The sequence below is a fragment of the Dipodomys ordii genome, unplaced genomic scaffold (assembly GCF_000151885.1).
Source record: "Dipodomys ordii isolate 6190 unplaced genomic scaffold, Dord_2.0 Scaffold81, whole genome shotgun sequence".
Lineage (NCBI taxonomy): Eukaryota > Metazoa > Chordata > Mammalia > Rodentia > Heteromyidae > Dipodomys > Dipodomys ordii.
Window position 1 is genome coordinate 5224654 of NW_012267297.1, and position 23187 is coordinate 5247840.

At 43.9% G+C, this 23187-nt stretch overlaps 1 protein-coding gene across 4 annotated transcripts in view; it reads right to left on the reverse strand.

Annotated features, from left to right (window-relative positions):
- Positions 1–18649, reverse strand: part of Kras (Kirsten rat sarcoma viral oncogene homolog) — a 31975-nt gene extending 13326 nt beyond the window's left edge. For all 4 annotated transcript variants that reach the window (XM_013025098.1, XM_013025101.1, XM_013025097.1 and 1 more), the window contains exons 1-2: positions 18532–18649; positions 836–1014 (exon numbers count right to left, since the gene is read on the reverse strand). In XM_013025098.1, coding sequence (XP_012880552.1) covers positions 836–1014; positions 18532–18642 — 290 coding nt within the window. In that variant the 5' untranslated portion in view covers positions 18643–18649. The remainder of the gene's footprint in view (positions 1–835; positions 1015–18531) is intronic.
- Positions 18650–23187: the final 4538 nt, after the last annotated feature.

Below are 23187 nucleotides of genomic sequence, written 5' to 3' on the forward strand. Positions count from 1 at the left end.
TACACAATGTGAATAAACTCTAAATCTGAGGCCAAATGAGTATCCTTCAGGATTTGCCATGAATTTCAAAGATAGCACTTGAGAACACAGTAGACACCAGCCAAAACTGGTGCAAATTCCCAATTCCTTTATTTTCTGAATAGATTTAGAGACAACAAAAAATTTCAGCCATATACTAGTCTATACAAACACTACAACTACTACCCTCCAACCAGATTTCTCCAGCTGTAGGCTAAACACGCTATCATAAATATTCTTAAATAAAACACGAAGTAGGCTAGCTAACTAGTACATGGAATATTGCTAAAGGCGCAGTTTCATAAAAACTGTAAACTCCTAAAGAAAGAAGTATGTTTAATACGAGGATTATTTAGGTAGTCAGTCTTATGCAGATTCATCATTCTTAAAAAAAAAAAAGCCCACTAACTTCTTCTTTTTCAACATTCAAATTATCAAGCCATTATATTTACTCCAACCCAAGAGATCCTATGCTGTAGGTAGATGAGTGTTTTTTAAGACATCTGAGTGGTAGCGACTCACGTTACCTTTCCATATTTCTGTTTATAGTCCGTATTTTTACAATGGATCTTGCACCTCTGGAAGAGCTAAGCGTTCCTGTCCCTGGAGTCCAGTGGGCCCACGTTCCTCCCTCCCAATCCCAGCCCCGTTACTGCTCATGCGGTCTGGGACTATCATCGTCAAGGACTTCACTTGCAAAAGGAGACCAACATTCACTTTTAACTCATCTGCCTTTGATGGCATAGGCATATGGTACTTAAGCAAAGAATCGATCATCGAGAGCTACGATGACTCCTTAATGCAAATGGAAACGCACCTATAATGGTGAATATCTTCAAATGACTTAGTATTGTTTATGGCAAAGACACACAGAAAGCCCTCCCCGGTCCTCATGTACTGGTCCCTCATGGCACTGTACTCCTCTTGACCTGCCGTGTCGAGAATGTCCAGGAGACAGGTTTCTCCATCAATTACTACTTGTTTCCTGTAGGAATCCTGGGAAGGGAGAAACACAGTCTGGGTTATTACAGTGCACCTTTAAGTGCCACTCACCACTCAACAACAGGAACATAAACAACCCCATTCAGAGTGGGCAAGGAGCTTGAATAGGCCAGTCTCCAATACACACACACACACACACGTGGAAAATACACACACGAACAGTTCAGCATTAACTAGGGAAATGCAAACTATGAAGCATCATCTAGCACTCATGGGGCGGCTGGTATTAAGCTAAAGAGAAACAAGACAAAAGCAAGTGTGTGTGTGTGTGAGTGTGTGTGCGTGTGTGTGTGTGTGGATGGTGAGTACAGCCAATGTGAGAAGGTCTGGCAGTTCCTGAAAAGTGAATTTAAGAGTTACCATGTGACCAGGCCATCCAATTTCTATGTATATAACCAGAAGCAAAAGCGAGACTACCTGGCCTGGGTAGGTGGCTGGGTGGTAGAGTGTTTGCCTAGCATGCATGAGGCCCGGGGTTCAATTCTTCTGTACCCCATAAAATACATTTTAAGAAAAAGCAGAGACCAGTGCAGACACAGCATCCCTACCTCCAGCAGCATTAGGTCCTAGAGCTGAAGTCTAGAAACAACAGCAATGCCCGTTAACTGAAGAGTGGGTAAGCAAAGCGGAGTTCACACACACAGAGTGCGAGTCAGTCACAAGAAGGAAGGAGATTCTGCCACACACGACAACACAGACGGCACCTTGAAAACACGGCGAAGTAACAGAAGCCAGACACAGATGGACAAATTCCACGTGGTGTCAGACATGGACTAGCTCAGGCAGATGATCTAGAATAGAGGTTTCCCCAGGAGCTGCGGGGAGCTGTTTGATGGGTATGGGGCTTCACGGGGGGGGGGGGGGGGGGGGGGGAGGGAGGTAGAAGTTGGGAAGGTGGACTGCGGGTACTCATGACCACACAGCCCAGCGCTGGCCACGCAGGGATGCGAGCATACTTAGTGTGCCCTGAGTTGTAATCTCTTACACTGCACTACTTCGCTATAAAAGTATTTATAAACGTTCTTGTATGGAGATTCCACAAAGCAAATGTACAATAACAGTTACAAAAAATCTACTACAAAAATCACTCTCAGCTCTTTACCCAGGGTGATTCAGATGACAGCATGTAAGCGTGGAGCATGTAAGAGAATAAAGAGGCAGCATAAGGAAGGGATCCTAGCGGCCTCATCTAGTTCTGAAAACCCCGACAAAATGCCACCGGACAGACACTGTGACTCGATGGGTCCCCACTTCATCTGCACACTCTGCGGCGCCTCCGACACAGAGATCGCTAATAGACAGCTGAACGCTGAGCAAAGAGGACGGGAGCGGAACTCAGTCGTGGGCTGCATGTCCAGCAGCATGCTCAGGGCACGACCCACAGCCACGCACACGCACGCACGCACGCACGCACGCACACACACATGTCTAGCATGCTCAGGGCACGACCCACAGCCACACACACACACACACACGCACGCACGCACATATACACATCTAGCATGCTCAGGGCACGACCCACAGCAACACACACAAACACGCATGCACATGTGCACACACACGTGCGCGCGCACACACACACATGCACACACACGTACGTGCGCACGCACACACACCAAAAAAATGATCAGGATTTTACATCTTAAGTTAGCCATTACTTTCAGAGTTACAAATCAACTTTTAGGTAAGATATCTCAACTAAAAGCTATCTTGTGTTCTAGTTTCCCTAGAAAATAAAAACAAAATTGAGTCACTAAAACTCAATATAATAAATGCAAATAATAAAATGACTTTACATATTCTCCTCACTCGTAACCAGAGTACCATTTTCCCCCCATTTACTCAAAGTATGACACTTCGGAATAAAATGCACTATGCTTCCAAGAGTGAATTGGAGACGGAATTAAAATATCTGTAATACAAATCCTTCCAGAAAGCCACTGCAACATTTATCTAGAGCAATACAAATGGCCACAGCCACTGACACAGTGCCACTTAAAGGACTCTAAGGAATACTATTTCCTTCCTTAAAGATATTTATAATATATTCATAATACTGTATCCTAAAGTGTCTTATAAAGAAAACCTGCATAGGCACTAACCTCCCCTCCCCCTGCCCCCCCCCCCCGGCCACTTACACCATTTGCCTGCGGTCCTCTGGGTGTCTCTGGCCAGGGTAATGATTCTGTTGGTGCAGCTCCCCTACCCAGCTGGTATCCCAGATGACTATTCTTTTTCTTTTGCCAGTCCTGGGCTTGAACTCAGGGCCTGGGCACTGTCCCTGAGCTTCTTTAGCTCAAGGCTAGCGCGCTGTCACCTTGAGCCACAGCGCCACTTGCAGCTTTTTCTGTGTATGTGGTGCTGAGGAATCGAACCCAGGGCTTCATGCACGCGAGGCCAGCACTCTACCACTGAGTGAGTCACAGTCCCAGCCCAACTATTCTTCTTGGTGCGTGCCAGTACAGGGTCTTGAACTCAGGGCCTATGTGCTCTCCCTTAGGTTTTTTTGGTCATGTTTGGCTCTCTACCACTTGAACCATGGCTCCAACTTCTGGCCTTTTGCTGGTAAACTGGAGGTAAGTCTCACTTGCCTGCCCAGAACTGGCTTTCTGGGCAGGCCTTCTGAGGAGCTGGGATTATAGGCATGAGCTGCGGGTGCCGGCCAGGATGACTATTCCTAAATGGAGACCATGCCACCGCCTTGTCCCTCCAACACCATCCCTCTTCAATCTGAAGAACCAAATGCAAAGAAGTCCTCCTTTCCCGGCATCTCCAATGCGTCCTCACAGCATGGCTTAAAATGCTAACTTCTCTAACAATGCTTTTATCACCACAGATACTCTATACCAGTTACGGTACTGCAGGAGAAACCCACACAATTTCTCTGAAATGTATTACTTTGCAATCTCACTATTTTGTCTTTAGAATTTTTTCAGTATTTTCTTATAAGAATAAGCAATCATTTAAGATGTTTTGTAGATTTTATTGACAATGAAGTTGTAATTTTTTATGCTTGGATTAATTCATTTGGTAAATTCTAATATATATGAAGAATTAACACGTTATTTACCCAGGTATTTCAAATGCAGAGAGATAACACATCAGATCTCATTTTGTGGATAACAGTACTAGCAAATTATATATATATATATTTTTTCTTTTTTTGTCAGTTGTGGGGCTCGAACTCAGGCCTTGAGCATTGTCCCTGAGCCTCTTTGTGCTCAAGGCTAGAGCTCTACCACTTGAGCCACAGAGCCACTTCTGGTTTTTGAGTGGTTAACTGGAGGTAAGAGTCTCAGGGGGACTTTTCTGCCCAGCCTGGCTTTGAACTGTGCTCCTCAGTTCTCAGCTTTCTGAGTCCAGGAATGAGCCACGGGTGCCCAGCAGGAAGCTGTAACTTTTTAAATTACAAAATACCAAGCTAAAAAAAAAATACTAAGCTAGTTAGAGGTATCTTCTAAACTTTATGTAAAAGGAAGTTTTTAGTGTGACAAAAGAACCAAAACCGTATAGTAAAACATTAATAAGGTAGAAAGGAGAAGAGCTGGCAGACTGCGGGCTCTTCCACTGTATTAAATTCTGCACCGTGAACAGGGCCGCAGGGTGTGACGATAACCCCAGCTACTGGGCGGTGTGAAGCCAGCGCAGACAGACCCAGGCGAAAGGAGAGATGACCCTCCCAGAGAACACTGAAGGCAAAATGGACCAGGAGCTCAGCTCAAGTGCGAGAGCCAGCGCCAAATACATACACACGCATGTGCACAGACACACAGACATGAAAACTGCACACTGACACATACATATACATGTGCACAAACACACAGGCATGAAAACTGCACACTGACACATACATACACACACATGTGCACAGACACAGACATGAAAACTGCACACTGACAAATACATACATATGCATGTGCACAGACACACAGACATGAAGACTGCACACTGACAAATACATGCACACACATGTGCACAGACACATGAAAACTGCACACTGACACATGCATACACACACATGTGCACAGACATGAAAACTGCACATTGACATATACATACATACACATGTGCACAGACACACAGACATGAAAACTGCACACGGACACATACATACATAGACATGTGCACAGACACACAGACATGAAAACTGCACACTGACACATACGTACACATGCATGTGCAGACACACAGACATGAAAACTGCACACTGACACATACACACGCATGTGCACAGACACACAGACATGAAAACTGCACACTGACAAATACACACGCATGTGCACAGACACACAGACATGAAAACTGCACACTGACACATACATACACATGCATGTGCACACAGACAGGAAAACTGCACGCTGACACATACATACACACACATGTGCACAGACATACATACATGAAAACTGCACATTGACACATACATACACACACATGCACACAGACAGGAAAACTGCATGCTGACACATACATATACATGTGCACAGACATACAGACATGAAAACTGCACACTGACACATACATACACATGTGCACAGACACACAGACATGAAAATTGCACACTGACAAATACACACACACATGTACACAGACACACACATGAAAACTGCACACTGACACATACATACACACACATGTGCACAGACACAGACATGAAAACTGCACACTGACAAATACACACACATGTGCACACACAGACATGAAAACTGCACAGTGACAAATACATACACACACATGTGCAGACACACAGACATGAAAACTGCAGTGACACATACATACACATGCATGTGCAGACACACAGACATGAAAACTGCACACTGACATACATACACACGCATGTGCACAGACACAGACATGAAAACTGCACACTGACACATACATACACATGCCGACACACAGACATGAAAACTGCACACTGACAAATACATACACATGTGCACAGACACACAGACATGAAAACTGCACACTGACACATACATACATATACATGTGCACAGACACAGACATGAAAACTGCACACTGACAAATACATACACACGCATGTGCAGACACACAGACATGAAAACTGCACACTGACACATACATACACACGCATGTGCAAACACACAGACATGAAAACTGCACACTGACAAAGCACTAAACCAAAGGTGGTAAAAATGTTGAGATAGGACAAGGCAACCGGCAGCACACACCCATAATCCCAACACTTGGGAGCTGAGGCGAGGGGTGGTGGGTTGAAGCCAGCTTGGGGTACACAGAGGGTACCCCATCTCAAAATTCAAAAAGAGAGCCCAGGCAGGAAAGTTCATGAGACTTCTATCTCCAAAGAACACCAGAAAACCAGAAGTGGCGCTGTGGCTCAAGTGGTAGAGCACTTGTCTTGAGCTGAAGAGCTGAGGGACAGCGCCCAGGCCCAGAGTTCAAGCCCCACAACCAACAAAAACAAACAAACAAACAAAAAGATGTGGGAAAGCAAGCTGGAACACACTTGATGTACATTTTTAAAATTTTTCTACACAGCATTAAGCTCATACCTACTCATTACCAGTAATTAGGAGTTTGTATTTTTAGTTTTCTTTAAATTTCTCTGAGCTCAACAGACTAAAAAAATTCTTGCTGTTTGAATAGCAATTTACTTCAGGAAAAATATCATGACATCACACTGTCATCCCCCGTGTCATTTTGCATGTTTTCATACTGACTTTGGTATGAGATCTTCTCTAAGTAGTTCCCGGTTGATTACATGTCTTTAATTGTTTTGAGAATCAGAAACTCATCTGTACATTTGGAAGCTAAGGTTAAATACTCAGATAGGGTAAATCTATGACAACAACACATAATAACAATAACTAATATTGTTATTCAACACATCCATGTTAACGTACTCAATTGGGTTTCCCAAAACAGACAGTAACGTGAGTGTGGGCAGACATATACTATGTCACACAACAAGCACCAAAGCTAATGGGCTTTTTACTAAAGGGAATCGTACGGATTAATAGTAGTTACAGCAGTCAGCGCTTACTGAACCTTAACTTAGCCAATGGCACTAGAAGCATCTCTCCACATGCATTATTAGATCACCTCCTCAGCCCATGTGTTCTTTGGGGACTTACTGGAAATTGTTTGCAGTTTTCTTAATGAGCTATGTAGTTGTGAGTGCTCACCGCTGGGGAAAATGGAACATTTATTTTTACTTTCTTAATTTATGTTCCTCTTCTACAAGATTGCGTGACTCCGTTGCAGAATGGAGTGTTCCACACAATTCGTGGAGACCATTCTTAAAGGGAGTGAGCAATACACCCTAGTGCCTGGGGTGGTAGAATTAACAAGGACGACTCAGGGCAGAAGAAATTTTGAAGTATGTACGCAGGGTTATATATCTATTCCCAGGTATCTACTACACGCTCCACTGCACCACCACCACCACCAACACCAACAACAACAAAATAGAGCTGGACAAGTTTCAGGGGAAGAGTGTTAAAACTGACCATTATGCAGGGTTTTCCATTCTGATTAGGAAACAAGGATAGAAAGAACTGGTTCTCATGACAAAAGTTTCCATTAAGACATTTTTTTACAAGTACAGATGAGGGAACTAATTCTTTTTCAAATGCTAGATACCTGGAATTATGACAACACTGCATATTAGTCCAGGACTATAGAGAATACAATGCATACTATTCCCAAGAGAAACAAAAACCATGAGTTCAACATGATTAAACAAACAGGTGCTGGATGGCTCACGGGATCCTAGCTACTTGGGAGGCTGAGGTCGAGAAGGATCAGGTTTAAAGACTGCTCTTTAGCAGGGCTTGGAGGTGTGGCTCAGGGCAAGCATCAGATCAAGGGTTCAAATCCCAGTCCTGAGCCAAAGAAAAAAGCTAAAGAACCAAAAGTTTCACAAGACACCCCCCCCAAGATTCCCTTTCAATCAATAGCTGGGCACACAGGACCTGGCTGAGGTTGGGGGATTGTAGTTCCAGGCCAGATAGTAAAGTCCATCTCAGGAATAAGCTGGGTTTAACAGCAGGCACCTGGCATCTCAGCAATGGAAGGGAGCAGGAAAATAAATGGAGGATCATGGTCTAGAGACATATGCAGGCAGGAAGCAAGACCCTATCTCAAAAGATAACCAAGGAAAGAGAGGGCTGGGAACACGGGTCGATGGTAGAGTGCCTGCTGACAAGTTCAAACCTCAGTACTGCTCTCCTCCCAAAAATAAGTGTGTAAACTCAACAATATTTGAGTAACAGACTTTGAAAGTAAGGATGCTACAAGCACACCTCCATAGCTCGTGGGAGTCGTGCAGCACCCCACAAATAGACTAAAGGCAAGAAGAGGCAAGGCTAGAATGGTCGGAGATCCCACACAATCGCCAACGGAAGTTTGTTCTGTGGAGTTAACTGATAAGAATTAACAGATGAACATCGCGTGTGGTGCTTTTTACACAATAAGCGTAATTTTCATCTGCTTCTTATTCTGTACTTGGCCTTTATGTCAATTTCCTTAGGCCAAGAATAGATTTGTATTACCTAATTTATAAAAAGAGGGCAAAACGGGAGCCAGTGGCTCCCACCTGTCATCCTAGCTACTCAGGAGGCTGAGATCTGAGGATCGTGGCTCAAAGCCCACCAGGGAGAAAAGTCCATGAGACTCTTACCTCCAGTAACTATTCAGAAAACGCTAGAAGTGGCGCAACCTGGTAGAATGCTAGCCTTGAGCAAAGACAGGGATAGCGCCCAGGCCCCAAGTTCAAGCCCCAGGACTGGCAAAAATAACACACCACAAGTAACATTCATATGTATGCGGTATATAAATACACACGTATATAAATACACATTATGTATTTATCAGTTAAATCCACAACTTCAGAGACATATAACTGCCTTGTCAAAGGACCAGTTCTGACACATATTTCCAAAATGACCCACAGAAAGTTTGTAAGTTTTCCACAGCACAAAGTGTTAGTAACGATGTTGCCAAAATTATTACCATTCTAATCTTAACCAATGTTCAAGTATTTAAAAAAAATGGGGGTGGGGGGAGAGGGGTGGCTCCCAGTTTATGGCTCACACCTATAATCCTAGCTACTCAGAAGGCTGAGGTCAAAGGATCGAAGCCCAGTTAAGTCCATGAGACTCTTTTTTTTCCAACTAACCAGCAAAAAGGCAGAAGCTGTGGCTTTGAGAACACCAGCTTTGAGCGAAAGAAAGACAGCACTCAGGGTCTCAGTAAAAGCCCCGGGACAAAAATGCACCAGAAAAAAGAGTTGGTTTGAACTTGTGTTTATTAATAAATTATGTATCTACATCTTTTTTTTATACACAGGCTGGCTTACAGCTTCCTGTTACTAGGAGGAGCCCATATTTTACTGGCTTTTCATTTGTAATTTTCTTAGAAATACCGTGTGTGTGTGTGTGTGTGTGTGTGTGTGTGTGTGTGTGTGTGTAGGTCATGGGGCTTGAACTCTGGGCCTTACGTGCTCTACCACTTGAGCCACAATGCCACTTCCAGTTTTCTGGTGGTTCATTGGAGATAAAGAGTCTCACAGACTTTCCCGACTGGGCTGGCTTTGAACTGTGATTCTCAGATCTCAGCCTCCTAAATAGCCAGGATTACAGGCGTGAGCCACTAGCACCCAGCCATTAGATGAAGGGGTGAAGGGGAGGGTTTCCTAGTGCTTGAACACAGGGCCTGGGCACCGTCCATGAGCTTCTCTGTGCTCAGGGCTAGTGCTCAACCGTATCTGTGGAGCCCACATTTCCAGTTGAGATCCATTTCCAGGTTTTTGGTGGCTAATTGGGAGATAAGAGTCTCAGACTTTCCTGCTCATGCTGGCTTTGAACAGATTCTCATATCTCATCTTTCTGAGTAGCCAGGATTACAGGAGTGAGCCACCAGCTCCCAGCTGATACCTTAATCTTTATTCCTCCAGACAATTGAGTCTTTCATATCAATGATTTAAAAAAAAAACATTTTAAGGACACTCTCAAAATGAAAAAGGACTTCACTTCTCTTAAGGGAGAAAAAAATAATCCCACTCCTGCGATAACGAAACTATTATCAATTTTCTTAGTCTGTGCCATGCACATACAGCACTCCAAAAGACCGAGATTTAGTGTTCACAGGATCATTTTCATTTCTCAGTTGTGTGCAGTTTAACATTAAAATGTACACACAGCAAACACAAAAGATCTGGAGGGATGGGCTGGGAAGGTGGCTCAGTGGTAGAGCGCTTGCCTTGCATGCCTGAGGCCCTGGGTTCGATTCCTCAGCACCACATAAGCAAAAAGAAAAAAGCCGGAAGTGGTGCTGTGGCTCAAGTGGTAGAGCGCTAGCCTTGAGCTGAAGAGCTGAGGGGCAGTGCCCAGGCCCAGAGTTCAGGCCCCATGACCAGACCCAAAAAAAAAAAAAGATCTGGAGGGAAATAAAGAATAACAAATTTGCATTTTAAACCACACACACATACACCAAACATGTATTTCCTAGCTCTGTGCTGGTGGGCTTGGCACTGGAGATCCTCCAGAAGCCAGAACCGGACCTTGATTTCTAACCATCACAAGGAACTGAACCGGGCTATGGCAGACATGCTGGCATGTGGGGAGTGGTCTCATGGCACACTTAATTACAGCGCCACTTAATTACACTTCCATACTCCAGGGCTTTGGCATTTCCAAGTACACTCTGCTAAGGGGATGCAGAAGAATTAAGATTAACTCTCCACTAATCCTGGGGAAAGGGCTCAAGTATAGGTTATCACTAAACTGTCTTTTTAAAGTCCAGGAGAGGGAACTGCTAGCCTGCAGGTCACACAGGCCTCGGAATCATTTCATACAGTGATATATGCCACTGGCTAGCTGTCTGCAGCCGTCTGTGGATGCCGGTGATTTTGTGTGGCCTGAAAAGGATACTGTGAATACCCAAATGGCCCTGGGGCAGAGAAAGGTCTCCCCACCCCTGAAAACGCCTCCATTAGCTAGATCCTGCAGACAAGACAAGGTCAGGGCATCCAAATCAGCAACCACAGCAACAGACTCAACACACTGAAGAAGGGAGGAAGGGAGGAAGGGAGGGAGGAAGAGAGGGAGGGAGGAAAGCAAGCAAGCAAGCAAGCAAACAAGCATCCAGGAGCCTTTGCTGATGCAAATAAAACCAGCCTAACAAATGGATAGGGGGTGGAAGAAGAGAGGGGCCCCTTATTTATGGCAGATGCCAGTTAATGCAGATATAATGACACACTGCCATGTTACCACCTCTAAGTAACCATTTATTCATGCAGGCAGGAATTATCAGTGGATGCTTCTAATCTTATTCAAGAGGCCTTACTAGTTATAAAGGAATTAAGGACAATCTTACAGAAAAAAAGCCCAACAGGCATCACATTAAGGACCACAATTGAAAAAAAATTAGTTGTTTCATTAATAATAGGATCCCAGATGTGAAATACTGAGGAAGAAATATTAACATCACTGACAAAGAATTTCTGCCCAAACTATTTAACCCAAACCTATTCTTGAGGAAACAAAGAGACCTAGAGGTCCTTCTACAAACCTGGCTGCATTTTTGTGAAGAAGCTGCGAAGCAGTTCTAGATCAAAAGATAGGTTGGGAGACGACAACTAATTTTTCATCCTGACTCAGAAAAAGAATTTGCTTCAAAGACATTGTGAGACCAAATAACAAATGACTCAGATTATAAAACAAGTAAACCAATGTTGAAGTTCCTAGATTTCACCCAGTGTGTTATAGCTTTACACGGAAGCATTGTTCAAGTGCACCGCCAAACTCTGTCTCTAGCTGGCCACATAGTAAATACTTTGGGGTTTCTGGGTGGGAAGGATGCTACTGTGTCTCTGCGCTGCAAAGCAGCCCGTAAACACAGGGTGACTGCAGCCTAATGAAAACTTCCTTCCAAACTTCCTTCACTGGCAGAATATGCACAGCTATCAAAGAAGATCGACGGTTAGAGGTGAAAGGCATAAACTGTGTATGCTCAGACGTTCAGCAAGAATAAAGACTATACATATGTATACACTTACACACGTGTATAAATATAGCCAAGTACGTATGTGCACGCATATATATACAGGGAAATACACACACATGTAGACATACAGAAAACGATGCTGGTATAATATTAATGCGGGAATCTAGGTTAAGGGCAGTATTCCTTGTGAGGTATTTTGGTTTGGGCTTCAACCCTGGGCTTGGGCACTGTCCCTGAGTTCAAGGCTGGTGCTGTACCACTTAAGCCACAGGTTCACATCCAGTTGTTTTCGTGCTTAATTGGAAATAAAGAGCCTCGTGGACTTTCTTGCCTGGGCTGGCTTCAAACCACAATCCTCAGATCTCATCAGTCTCCTGAGCAGCTGGGGTGACAGGCAGGAGCTGCTACCTGGCACATACACATATTTTTGCTATTTTTATTGGTTTGAAATTTGGGGAAATAAAACTGTGGAAACATTAACGTAGTTGAAACATCCATCCTTAACCCTCCCAAATAGTTTTCTTGTATCTCTTTGCCTGTCCTGAGGCTTAAACTCAGAGCCTGGGCACTGTCCCTGGGCTTCTTTTGCTCAAGACTAGCTCTCTACCACTTGAGCCACAGCACCACTTCTGGCTTTTTCTGTGTCTGTGGTGCCCAGGGCCTCATACATGTTAGGCAAGCACTCTACTACTGAGCTACATTCCCAGCCCCCCCCAATATTTTTCATTATTCATTCATATTATTATATATTAAGACTACAATAATGTAACTCCTATTGATCTAGGCACTACAAGACACTAAAGAAAGAAATGCGATGCTCTCTCAAGGTATAAAGCATTGGATCCCTGAGTTAAAATAGCACTCCTCCAGACACCTCTAAGGTTAGGGCCTTCCTTAAGTAGAGCCAGGCTCTGCTGCTCGATGTGACTCTAGCCCCAGGAGAAGCAGGCAAGGGCTGGGGCTAGAGAGGCCCTGAGTTCAAACCCCAGTCCTGGACATTAGTGGCGCTGTTAAAACCACAATCTTAGGGGTCAGCAATCACAAAAACATTTTTGTTTTACTTATTTCCAGTTCTGTTTTGAAAGATTTACACTTATAAGAATCTAAGGTTGAACGCAGATGCCGTAAGTTTAAAAATCCAGTCCTAAGGAAATACTAAGTAAACACATAATTCTTTGTGCTTATAGTGGGGCTTGAACTCAGGGCTTGGATGATGTCCCTGAGCTTTTTGAGCCACAGCCCCACTTCTGACTTAACTGGCGTAAGCGTCTCGTGGACTTCCCTGACAGATCTCAGCCCCCAGCTATGTATTCTTAAATTGACCTGGATAAAATGTCTGAGTTTTGTGTTCCTGTATTGTAAAAATGAGCTGTCTCGTGGCTAACCTGCAATGATCTAACAGCATATGAGGAGCCTCCTTCAGAGTTCACTGGTTTTGAGGCCATCCTTCCCAAATCCCTGGCAACCTACCACCAGGCTTTCGAGCATGAAAAGGAGCTTCCGGGTGCATCAGGAGGCAGGCATGGCCCCAGCAAGGTATCGCCCTCCTCCTCCCTCCTTCATCTACTCACCAGGGCCTACGCTGTCCACAGTGGTGTTTATATGAACCGTACCAAGTCAAACTGCTATTTCAAATTATTAACAGCATCAATTACAGACTCTGAAGCAAGACAGATATATGCATCAGTGGACAGAACCACAACTACAGATCAAAATATTAAAGGATTAGCCAAAGGGAGGATTTCATTGTTATTTAGTAGAGAAGCAAGCGGCCAGTAGAGGGCGCTCTCACACAAGGCCAGGCTGCCGTGGTCTGGAGACCTGCACTGACAAATGCAGGATCTTATTTTCAAGACAGGACATTTCAGTAGGGCCTTAGTAAGTAAACAGGTGAATGTACAAATGCTAATTAAGATATTATTTACAAAAGGTAAGGCCTAAACTTGTTATACTTGAAAGCTAACATAAAATCTGCCTTAAAGGTGTGATTTGGACAATTTTAAAAGATGCTTAAACACACATTATCTTGGTTTTACGCTCACAACTATTTACATTTGGACCTAAATAATTCTGAGGGGCCCAGGGCTGTGCTGTGATTGCCGGAATTCCAAGTGCTGACCTCTAACCTCCCAGGTGTTGGCCTCAGCCTTCCCTCCCAGAGTGACAACCCAAAAGTGTCCCCAGACATGGCCAGAAGTCACCCCCTGGGAGCCACGCCCTGTCCACCCTGCCCTGGTAGCTATGAATACATTCATACATAAGATCAGAAAAGCAACACCACTTACACCACCACTTACACCAGCCTCATTGTTCTCTGTTACCAGCTAAATGCATTTTCTACCGGGAAAATAGACTTTTATCCTTAACACAGGGAAACGAAATAGAGAACTAGATACCTTGGTAAATAAATACCCCATAGTTCAAAGCATTAAAATATGGGATAAATCAACCAGGTGATGAACCTACTTTCGGTCAGTTTCATCCAAGAGCATAATATCTGGGCTGAATCTGAACTGCCAAAATATGAACGTATGCAGATGTCAAAGAATTAGAGTCTAGAAGTACTGTTCTTGCTGCATTTATCTTATTGATACATTACGTGCAGTAGACACTTAACATACATTTACTAAATGACCAACTGCTATCTGTAAAAAGTAACTTTTTTTAAAAAAAAAAGAACAAGAAGTTTTTCTTCCGCCTCATTCTGCCTTGGTACAAAGTATTTCAGGGGATACATACTGATATTAAGTGACCTCTACATTCTAATACAACTGTGATTACATATTATTTGTGGGGACTTCCTATGAGGATTTGATAATCTTGCCCCAGTAACAAGGTCTTTCATGATTTCTTTCAATATTCTTTGATGGACTTTGTGAAAAATAAAAATAAAATCTTCCAACACAGAAGTGACAGTAGGGTGATCACAGACCTGGCTTCAATGTAAATGCACTCCATGTGCCATGCCTCTATTTTGGGATCTTATCTCTGCTATGATCTAAAGCAAAAATTCAAATTCTGCTAAAGTTTCTTTTCTTGGTATATGAAAGATCAGTTTCTCACTTATTTATTCATTCATTCATTTTTGTGTCAGGGCTTGAACTCAGGGCCTGAGCGCAGTCCCCTGAGCTACTCTGCTCAAGGGTAGTGCTCTACCACTTGAGCCACAGCTCCACTTCACTGTCCTATTTTAAGAGTGATACAAGATACAGTGGAAACTCTACTTGTTTTCAGAAACTTTAAGTATACTTATAGATGAGTCTTCATAGGTCCGTCTGGACCTCTCTGAGACCCAGTTTTTATCCATAAAAGAAGCAATGATTACCCTTTCTTATCTGCCACAAGCAAACTGCTCTCAAATTCCAAATCATTAAAAATGAATAGTATTAATTCATGAATGCGGGGAAAAATGGGTTAGATTTCCAGATGTGCAGAGTTTATACTATTTCTAATTTTCTCCCCAACCACATGAATCTGCAATCAAAACCTAATAGCGGCCAGGTGCCAGTGGCTCACACCTGTAATCCTAGCTACTGAGGTGGCTGAGATCTGAGGACAGAGGTTCAAAACCAGCCTGGAAAAGGAAGCCTATGAGACTCTTAGTTCCAACTTTCCACCAAAAAGTCAGAAGTGGGAGTGTGGCTCAAGTGGTAGAAGCCTTGACAGAAAAAGCTCAGGGCCAGCCCTCAGTCTGAGTTCACTAAGACTAAAAACAAAACAAAACCCCAAGCCGAACAGTTACAGTGAACTGTTTCATCCTCCTTTTTAGTTTTTACAGTTACATGGACTCAGCATTTTTACTCAAACAACGTCTCTTACATTTCTTACAAGTGACCTACACCAAGATCTTAACAGTTCCCTGACACACACTATTATGTGTGAGATAAGTGATCATCTCAGATCCCTTTCCCCAGGTAGCTGAGCTACGTGAAGGAATGTCCGTTTCAAAGTTCACAGTTTGTAACTAGTGTTTCCCAATGAACTCTTCTCACTTGGCAAACATCACGTTCAGAGTAGCAGGTTTAAGACAATAAATGGCTGAAGCTTATTTCAAGAAATGAATGAGTTCACCAATTTCGAGCACAAGATTTATCTTTTTTCTTATTATTGTCTTTAAGTAGTTCTACAAAGGAGTTGTCACTGAACAAAACAGTTTATGAATACAGCAAGGTACTTTGGTCAATGGCACTGCTATGGAGTAAAGCATTTTCTAATTAATTTTATCATATTCGTGCACTGCTGCATTTATTATAATCACTGGTGGGAAAGAGAAAAATAAGATGTCTCAGGCTTTCCGACCATCCTTCAAATCTCAGGAAAAGTTTTGCCTGCAATTTACAAAACTCCCTTTTCCATCTGAATTAAAAGAGGGGATGCCCAATAATCTTGGGTTAGGACTACAGATTGAAATGTATGAACTTCTTGCTCATCAATCAAGATAAAACGAAAACTGTAACAGCACAAATACACAAAGACCTAGGCAGCCACTTCAGGTAAGACAGTTTTCCTTCATGAAGGCAAACTCTGAAAGCTAGAAGTCAAATACAAGTCTCTACTCTAAGTCAAAGCTTGGTAAAAATGAGCATTATTTCGCCATCTCTTGGTACTGTCAAAAGTATGTACTACTTTATTATGAGGTTAGTACAATCAAACCTTAAAGGTCTATCTCAATTATGGCCCAAATTCAGCCATGCCCTCAGAATCTACCTAAGCAATGTTTCTTCAAGACATTACCAACAGCCAACAGCCAGAGTGGTGGTTCATACCTGTAATCCTAGCTACGCAGGAGGCTGAGATCTGAGGATTGCGTTCCTTGATAGGCTGGGCAGAAAAGTCAGTAAGACTTAACTCCAATTAAAAAAAAAAAAAAAGCAGGAAGTGGTGCTGTGGCTCAGTTGGTCGAGCACTTCTAGGCTGAATAAAAGAAGCTCAGAGACAACACCTAGGCCCTGAGTTCAAGACTGGGCAAAAAAACCCCACAAAACATTACAAACCACAGTGAGCAAGAGGGCCTTTCGATGTGTTCTTTATCTTTCAATGTGTTCTTTATCCCACTGTCTGACTCAAAGAAAGAGCTAGGAAATTCTTCAGAAGGGATTTTTAAAAATTGATACATTTGAAAATGACTTAAAAGGGATTGAGATTGTTTAGCCTAAGGTTAAATATGTCTAAGGAAGAATCTACCTCAAAGTCAAGCTGATACAGTTAATACCAGTGGAACAAAAATAAATATAACATGAGTTAACAAGGGAAGCTATAGTACGCGGCCTTATATAAATTTTTCTTTTTTCCTCCAGTCCTGGGGCTTAAACTCTGGGTCTGGGCGCCATCCCTGAGCTTTTGTGCTCAAGACTAGCACTCTACCACTTGATTCACAGCTCCACTCTCAGCTTTTTGGTGGCTCACTGGAAATAAGAGTCTCACAGACTTTGCTGCCCAGGCTGGCTTTGAACTTTGATTCCTCAGATCTCAGCCTCCCAAGTAGTTAGGATTGCAGATGTAAACCACTGCTGCCCGGCTTCTTGCAGGTTTTTGAGATTAGGTAAATCTGTACACAATGCGCTTGGTTAATGCAAGCGGTCTGCCGCCACCAGCAAACACAACTACCCTGGTTGATGTCTCCCAGGCTGCTCTTCTACCAATAAGCAGTTGGTCTTTATTTTGCCAAGTTTTCATAAAACTTGTCTAAGTCTGAAAGTAATTCGGAAAAGCTTACTAAATCAAATTGTACTAAATTTAACAATCTTGCTGGGGGTGTGATTCAGTGGAATCTCACCAGCCTGAAAAAAAAAAAAATCACAGAAAGGTCCTAAGTTCAAATCCTCATACTGCCAAAGAGAGAAAACAAATAATACATAGGCACTCCTGGCTCATACCTATAATCCTGGCTACTCAGGAAGCTGAGTCCTGAGGATCAGGGGGCAATGTCAACCTGGGCAGAAAATTCCATGACAGTCTACCTTCAATTAACTAGCAAAATGCTGGATTACAGGTGAGGTTCAAGTGGGAGAGCACCAGTCAAAAGCAAACAAGTTGAGCAAGAGCTCAAGGCCCTGAGCTCAAACTCTTGACCCACACAACAACAACAACAAAAAACCCTCAACCATCAGATGACTGTATTTTAGCAATCCACTTCAATCAATCGAACCTCTACGTGTCACATCAAATTGCTGAGAAGCACATAAACACAGAGCTATATTCAGGAGGATGATGTTCAGGTACAGACAGAATACACAGGCACATTCTCACCCTTTCAAAAAAAACCCTGCAAGCCACTTTCAATCAAAATCACAGTGAGCGCCATGAGGATAGGCCCCAGAAAAAAAGGGGGCTCCCATATCTACATTTGCATCTCTCTTTAGTTATTTGAAACCAAAGGACATTTCAATCATCCGGTCACTCTCTTTTCCAGTTAAGGACACACAGCCGTGATCAGAGAAACCTTTCTTTCCTCTTGTTTTTGGTACCCAGGATGGTCCTGGACCTGTGAGGCGGGATGGAGTACGTTAAATCACGAGTTACCTCTATAGTCGGGTCATATTCGTCCACAAAGTGATTCTGAATTAGCTGAATCGTCAAGGCGCTCTTGCCTACGCCACCAGCTCCAACTACCACAAGTTTATATTCAGTCATTTTCAGCAGACCTTATAACAGAAGAAACAAGGAAACCGTGAGTCAATGAGTGCGTGCCACACGCAGGGTTAATACTCTACCAAAGGACTGTACGCATGCCTTTTTGTTCCTTGGGTGCTGGTTATGGATCTTAAACTCGGGGCCTGGGCGCTGTCTCTGAACTTCTTCAGTTAAGGCCAGCACTCTACCACTTGAGCCACAATGGAACTTCCCATTTTTTTTTCTAAGTTGTTTGTTGGAGTTGAGTCTCATTGTCTTTCCTGCCTTGGCTGGCTTCAAATGGTGACCCTCAGATCTCAGCCTCCAGAGTAAATAGAATTACAGGTGTGAGCCACCAGTGCCAGCCTTTTATCATGAACTCACCTTGAAATGAAAAAGTACAAGGTAATTCTGAAATTGACTTACAGCAATAAGCTGCACTTCAGTTACAAAGTTCCCCATGGATATTTATGAGAAATGCATACAGAATAACTGGTGGTTGTTTTTGCTTCTGTGCCTAGTCTTTCAGGGGGCTTGAACTCAGGGCCTGGGCGCTAATCCCTGAGCTTTTATCCTCAACACTAGTGCCTGAGCCACAGCTCCATTCTCGTATTTTTGGTAGTTAACTGGACATAAGAGTTTTGCTCCCCAGGGTGGCTTCAAACCGCAATCCTCAGATCTCAGCCTCCTGAGTAGCTGGGATTACGGGCATGAGTCCACCAGCACCCAGCCTCTAATAAGACTTTTTGATCTAGAAAGTATTTGTGGCAAAAAAAAAAAAAACAAGGTTAAAAGGGGAGGAGGGGGAGTGTTCAGAGAAGTTTGGATTATTCAAACTAGCTGATCGGATCATCATCCATCAATATACAATCCTACATCAGTACAAGAAAAATATCTAACAGCTGTCCACACAACTGCAAAAATGGAATAGGTGGAAGTCAACGCAACTTTAAAGATATAATAAATGCAAATCCACATACACAATTTTCAGTGAGGAAAAAAGAAACTTCTAAAGACACAAGTGGATCTTTCTCAACGGATTCGTGGGACTCTGACCAACCTCCCAAGCGTGCTAATCTCGCAAATAGAATACATATGGACAATCTAGACACTGGCCCATCTCAGGATTGGAAAAACAGCGGACAGTGTTTGGTCAGCTACTGAAAACACTTTGAAATGTGTATGTCCAATTTTGTGTCTCTTCCCATGGAACGTATTATTGCAAATACGGGACGAAATGCAGGGAGACGGCACAAGGATATGAATGTATACGCGTGGTAAATAAATGCTGGACCCACGGAGCTTCCTAGGGACTGAAGAGTTATTCAAACAGGCACCAGGATGTTTTTTAAAAGTCATTTGGCTCACCAACATGCTAAGCATCTCCCTTTTCCGTACCCCTCCACCTTGCCCACAAAGAGCGCCGTACAGCCCAGCTTCTGCTCTATTCTGGCCCACCTTCACGCTAGCTGCTGTGTGGGCAGGGCTGAGAACTACCACAAGCCTATCTTGCCCTACATATTATTCTAAAAGAAGGCCACAGCAGAGGCTGGGAAGATGGCTCAGTGGTAGAGTACTAGTCTAGCATGCATGAAGCCCTGGGTTCGATTCCTCAGCACCACAGACACAGAAAAAGCCAGAAGTGGCACTGTGGCTCAAGTGGTAGAGTGCTAGCCTTGAGCTAAAGAAGCTCAGGGACAGCACCCAGGCCCTGAATTCAAATCCCACGATTGGCCAAAAAAAAAAAAAAAAAAGGCCACAGCAGCCTGGGGCCAGTGGCTCATACCTGTAATCCTAGCTCCTCAGGAGGCTGAGATCTGAGGACTGCAGTTTGAAACCAGCCCAGGCAGGAAAGTCCATGAGACTCATCTCTACCAAGTTCAAGTGACAGAGCACTAGCCTTGAACAAAAGCAGCTCAGGGACAGGGTCCAGGCCCCAAGAGCGACAAAAAGAAAGGAAGGAAAGAAGGCCCAGGCAAATGGCATAGCAAGGAAAGCAAGCCAAGGAGTTTCCCTTTGCTATCTCCAGAACAATGCGGAGCCTGCAAGCGCAGTTCAGGAACCTACTGGGCTCCAAAGACTGCTAGATGGGAAAGAAGGGGGATTCGAAATTATTTTCATGGTAATACTGAGTTGTTCTTGAGCTCACAAGAACTAGAGGCTCAATACACAGATGCAGCTAGGCGATTACATATGTCCTGTGTTCAAGAACAGGGACGTGGGACAGATTGGCTGAAGTGTGAATCAATGCTACTTTTTTTTTTTTGATTTTGCTTTTAGACAAGTTGTTTTTCATTTTTTTAAAAAATTATTCCTGCTACCAAATCAGGCATGAGCTTCCTAGTTCTAAAATGACAGAATTTTGAAATTGTTTTCCTACTATGGTAAATAGTTAAGTCTCCAAGCAAAGGATTTCAAGTCCTTCCATAATTTTTAAATATAAAGCAAAGACTAGAAACGTTTGCTAATTTAGGGTAGAGGAAAAACTACGTATTAGTTGTATATGTATTCTAATAAGACACACACATCTTGGTCTATGTGCCTATACTGTGTGGTGTTAACTGGAAGAAAAAGAAACCCTGAATCAGGTGTTTGTTTGTTTGTTTTTTAACCAAGTAATATTTCAATTCACAGGGATGAACCCAGGGCTCCAGAGTCTCTTTCAGGAAGATGAGGGTCTCTTCACCCCAAGTTATACAAGTGAGGAGATGTAACTGGGATTCATTCCCACCAAGTTAATATGAAGACAAACTATTGCCTCTTATTTGCCTTGAAGCTAAATTATTATCTACCGTCTCTTAAAGCCCAGCCTTGGATGGGTAGCGACACAGTACCCAGTGGTTCCCAGCCCAGACACAGAAATGTGCTGTCAGTTTTGAAGCCCAGTCACTGAAGAGGGAAAGCAAGGTTGTTATGTGGTACAATATGGTTATATTCTGAGATGACTCTTGCAAATAAGACTTTTCTCTTCCCCTTTAAAAATGTCTTGTTAGATCCTTTCTCCTGGTGATGTTACAAGCACAGCAATTACACTGTGTGACACAAACACCTTATTATTTTTTTGTGTTTTTAACTCCAGGCTTTGCTGGCTTAGAACTTCCATAGGCCTAGGTATTTCCTTGCTGGTGCCATCGGGCATGAACTAACTTTTAGAAGGGACCAGCGGCTAGGGATGGAGGTAAATAAAACAGGAAGAATGGTACATCCAGCGCTAGGCACTGTTTCAGCTTGGGCTGTGTGAACACTCAAATAATCCAGGAAAAGGCCCAGCTTCTGCTTCTTCCTTTTTATTTATTTATTTTTCCTCCTGGTGGTGGGCTTGAACTGGAAACAAACAAAGCACATTTTCTTCAGGGGTTAACGTCCCCGCCCGTCGTCCCCCCCCACCCCACCCATCCATCCTGTGCTCATCCTGGGGTTTAAACTCAGGCCCTGAGCGGCTTCCTTTCAGGGATGGCGCTCACCCACTCGAGCCACGCCTCCATGGGCCGGCTGTCCACGGCTCGATACTTCCCAGACGTTCTTGCCTGGAGGTGGACTTGAACCCCCTGATTCCCCCCCCAGCTCTCAGCCTCCCTGGGGAGCTAAGGGTCCCAGCACCCAGCTTGGGGATGGGGGGGTGGATGAACTTTTTCCTTCTCACGGCTGTGGCAGCGTGGGGTGTGGGCCTTCACCATCATCACCACCATCATCACCATCATCATCATCATCACCATCATCACCACCATCATCATCACCATCATCATCATCACCATCAATCATCATCATCATCACCATCATCATCATCACCACCATCACCATCATCATCATCATCACCATCATCATCACCATCACCATCATCACCATCATCATCACCATCACCGCCATCACCAGCACCAGCATCATCTTCATCATCATCATCACCATCATCATCATCATCACCATCATCATCAACATCATCACAGCCATCACCAGCACCAGCATCACCATCACCACCATCATCATCATCATCACAGCCATCACCATCATCATCACCATCACCATCACCATCATCACCATCACTGCCATCACCAGCACCAGCATCATCACCATCACCATCACCATCATCACCATCACTGCCATCATCATCATCATCATCATCATCATCATCATCATCATCATCATCATCACCATCATCACCATCACCATCATCACCGCCATCATCATCACCATCACCATCACCATCATCACCATCACCGCCATCATCATCATCATCATCACCATCATCACCATCATCATCATCATCACCATCACCATCATCACCATCATCAACACCATCACCATCATCACCGCCATCATCATCATCATCATCATCATCATCATCATCATCGCCATCACCTCCCTCACCGCCTCCTTTGTGGCCACCGCAATGTCACAGCCCGGGGGAGGGGAGCGGCGGGGGGAGGGGGAGGGAGGGCGTCCCACCCCCCCCACCCCCCACCCCAGACAATGACCTGCGGGGGGAGGGGACCCCCGCCCCCCACTTCCTGGGACCCGAGCCCCCCCTCCCCCGGGGGACCCGCATCCTGAGTCCGGAGGGGGGTCGGG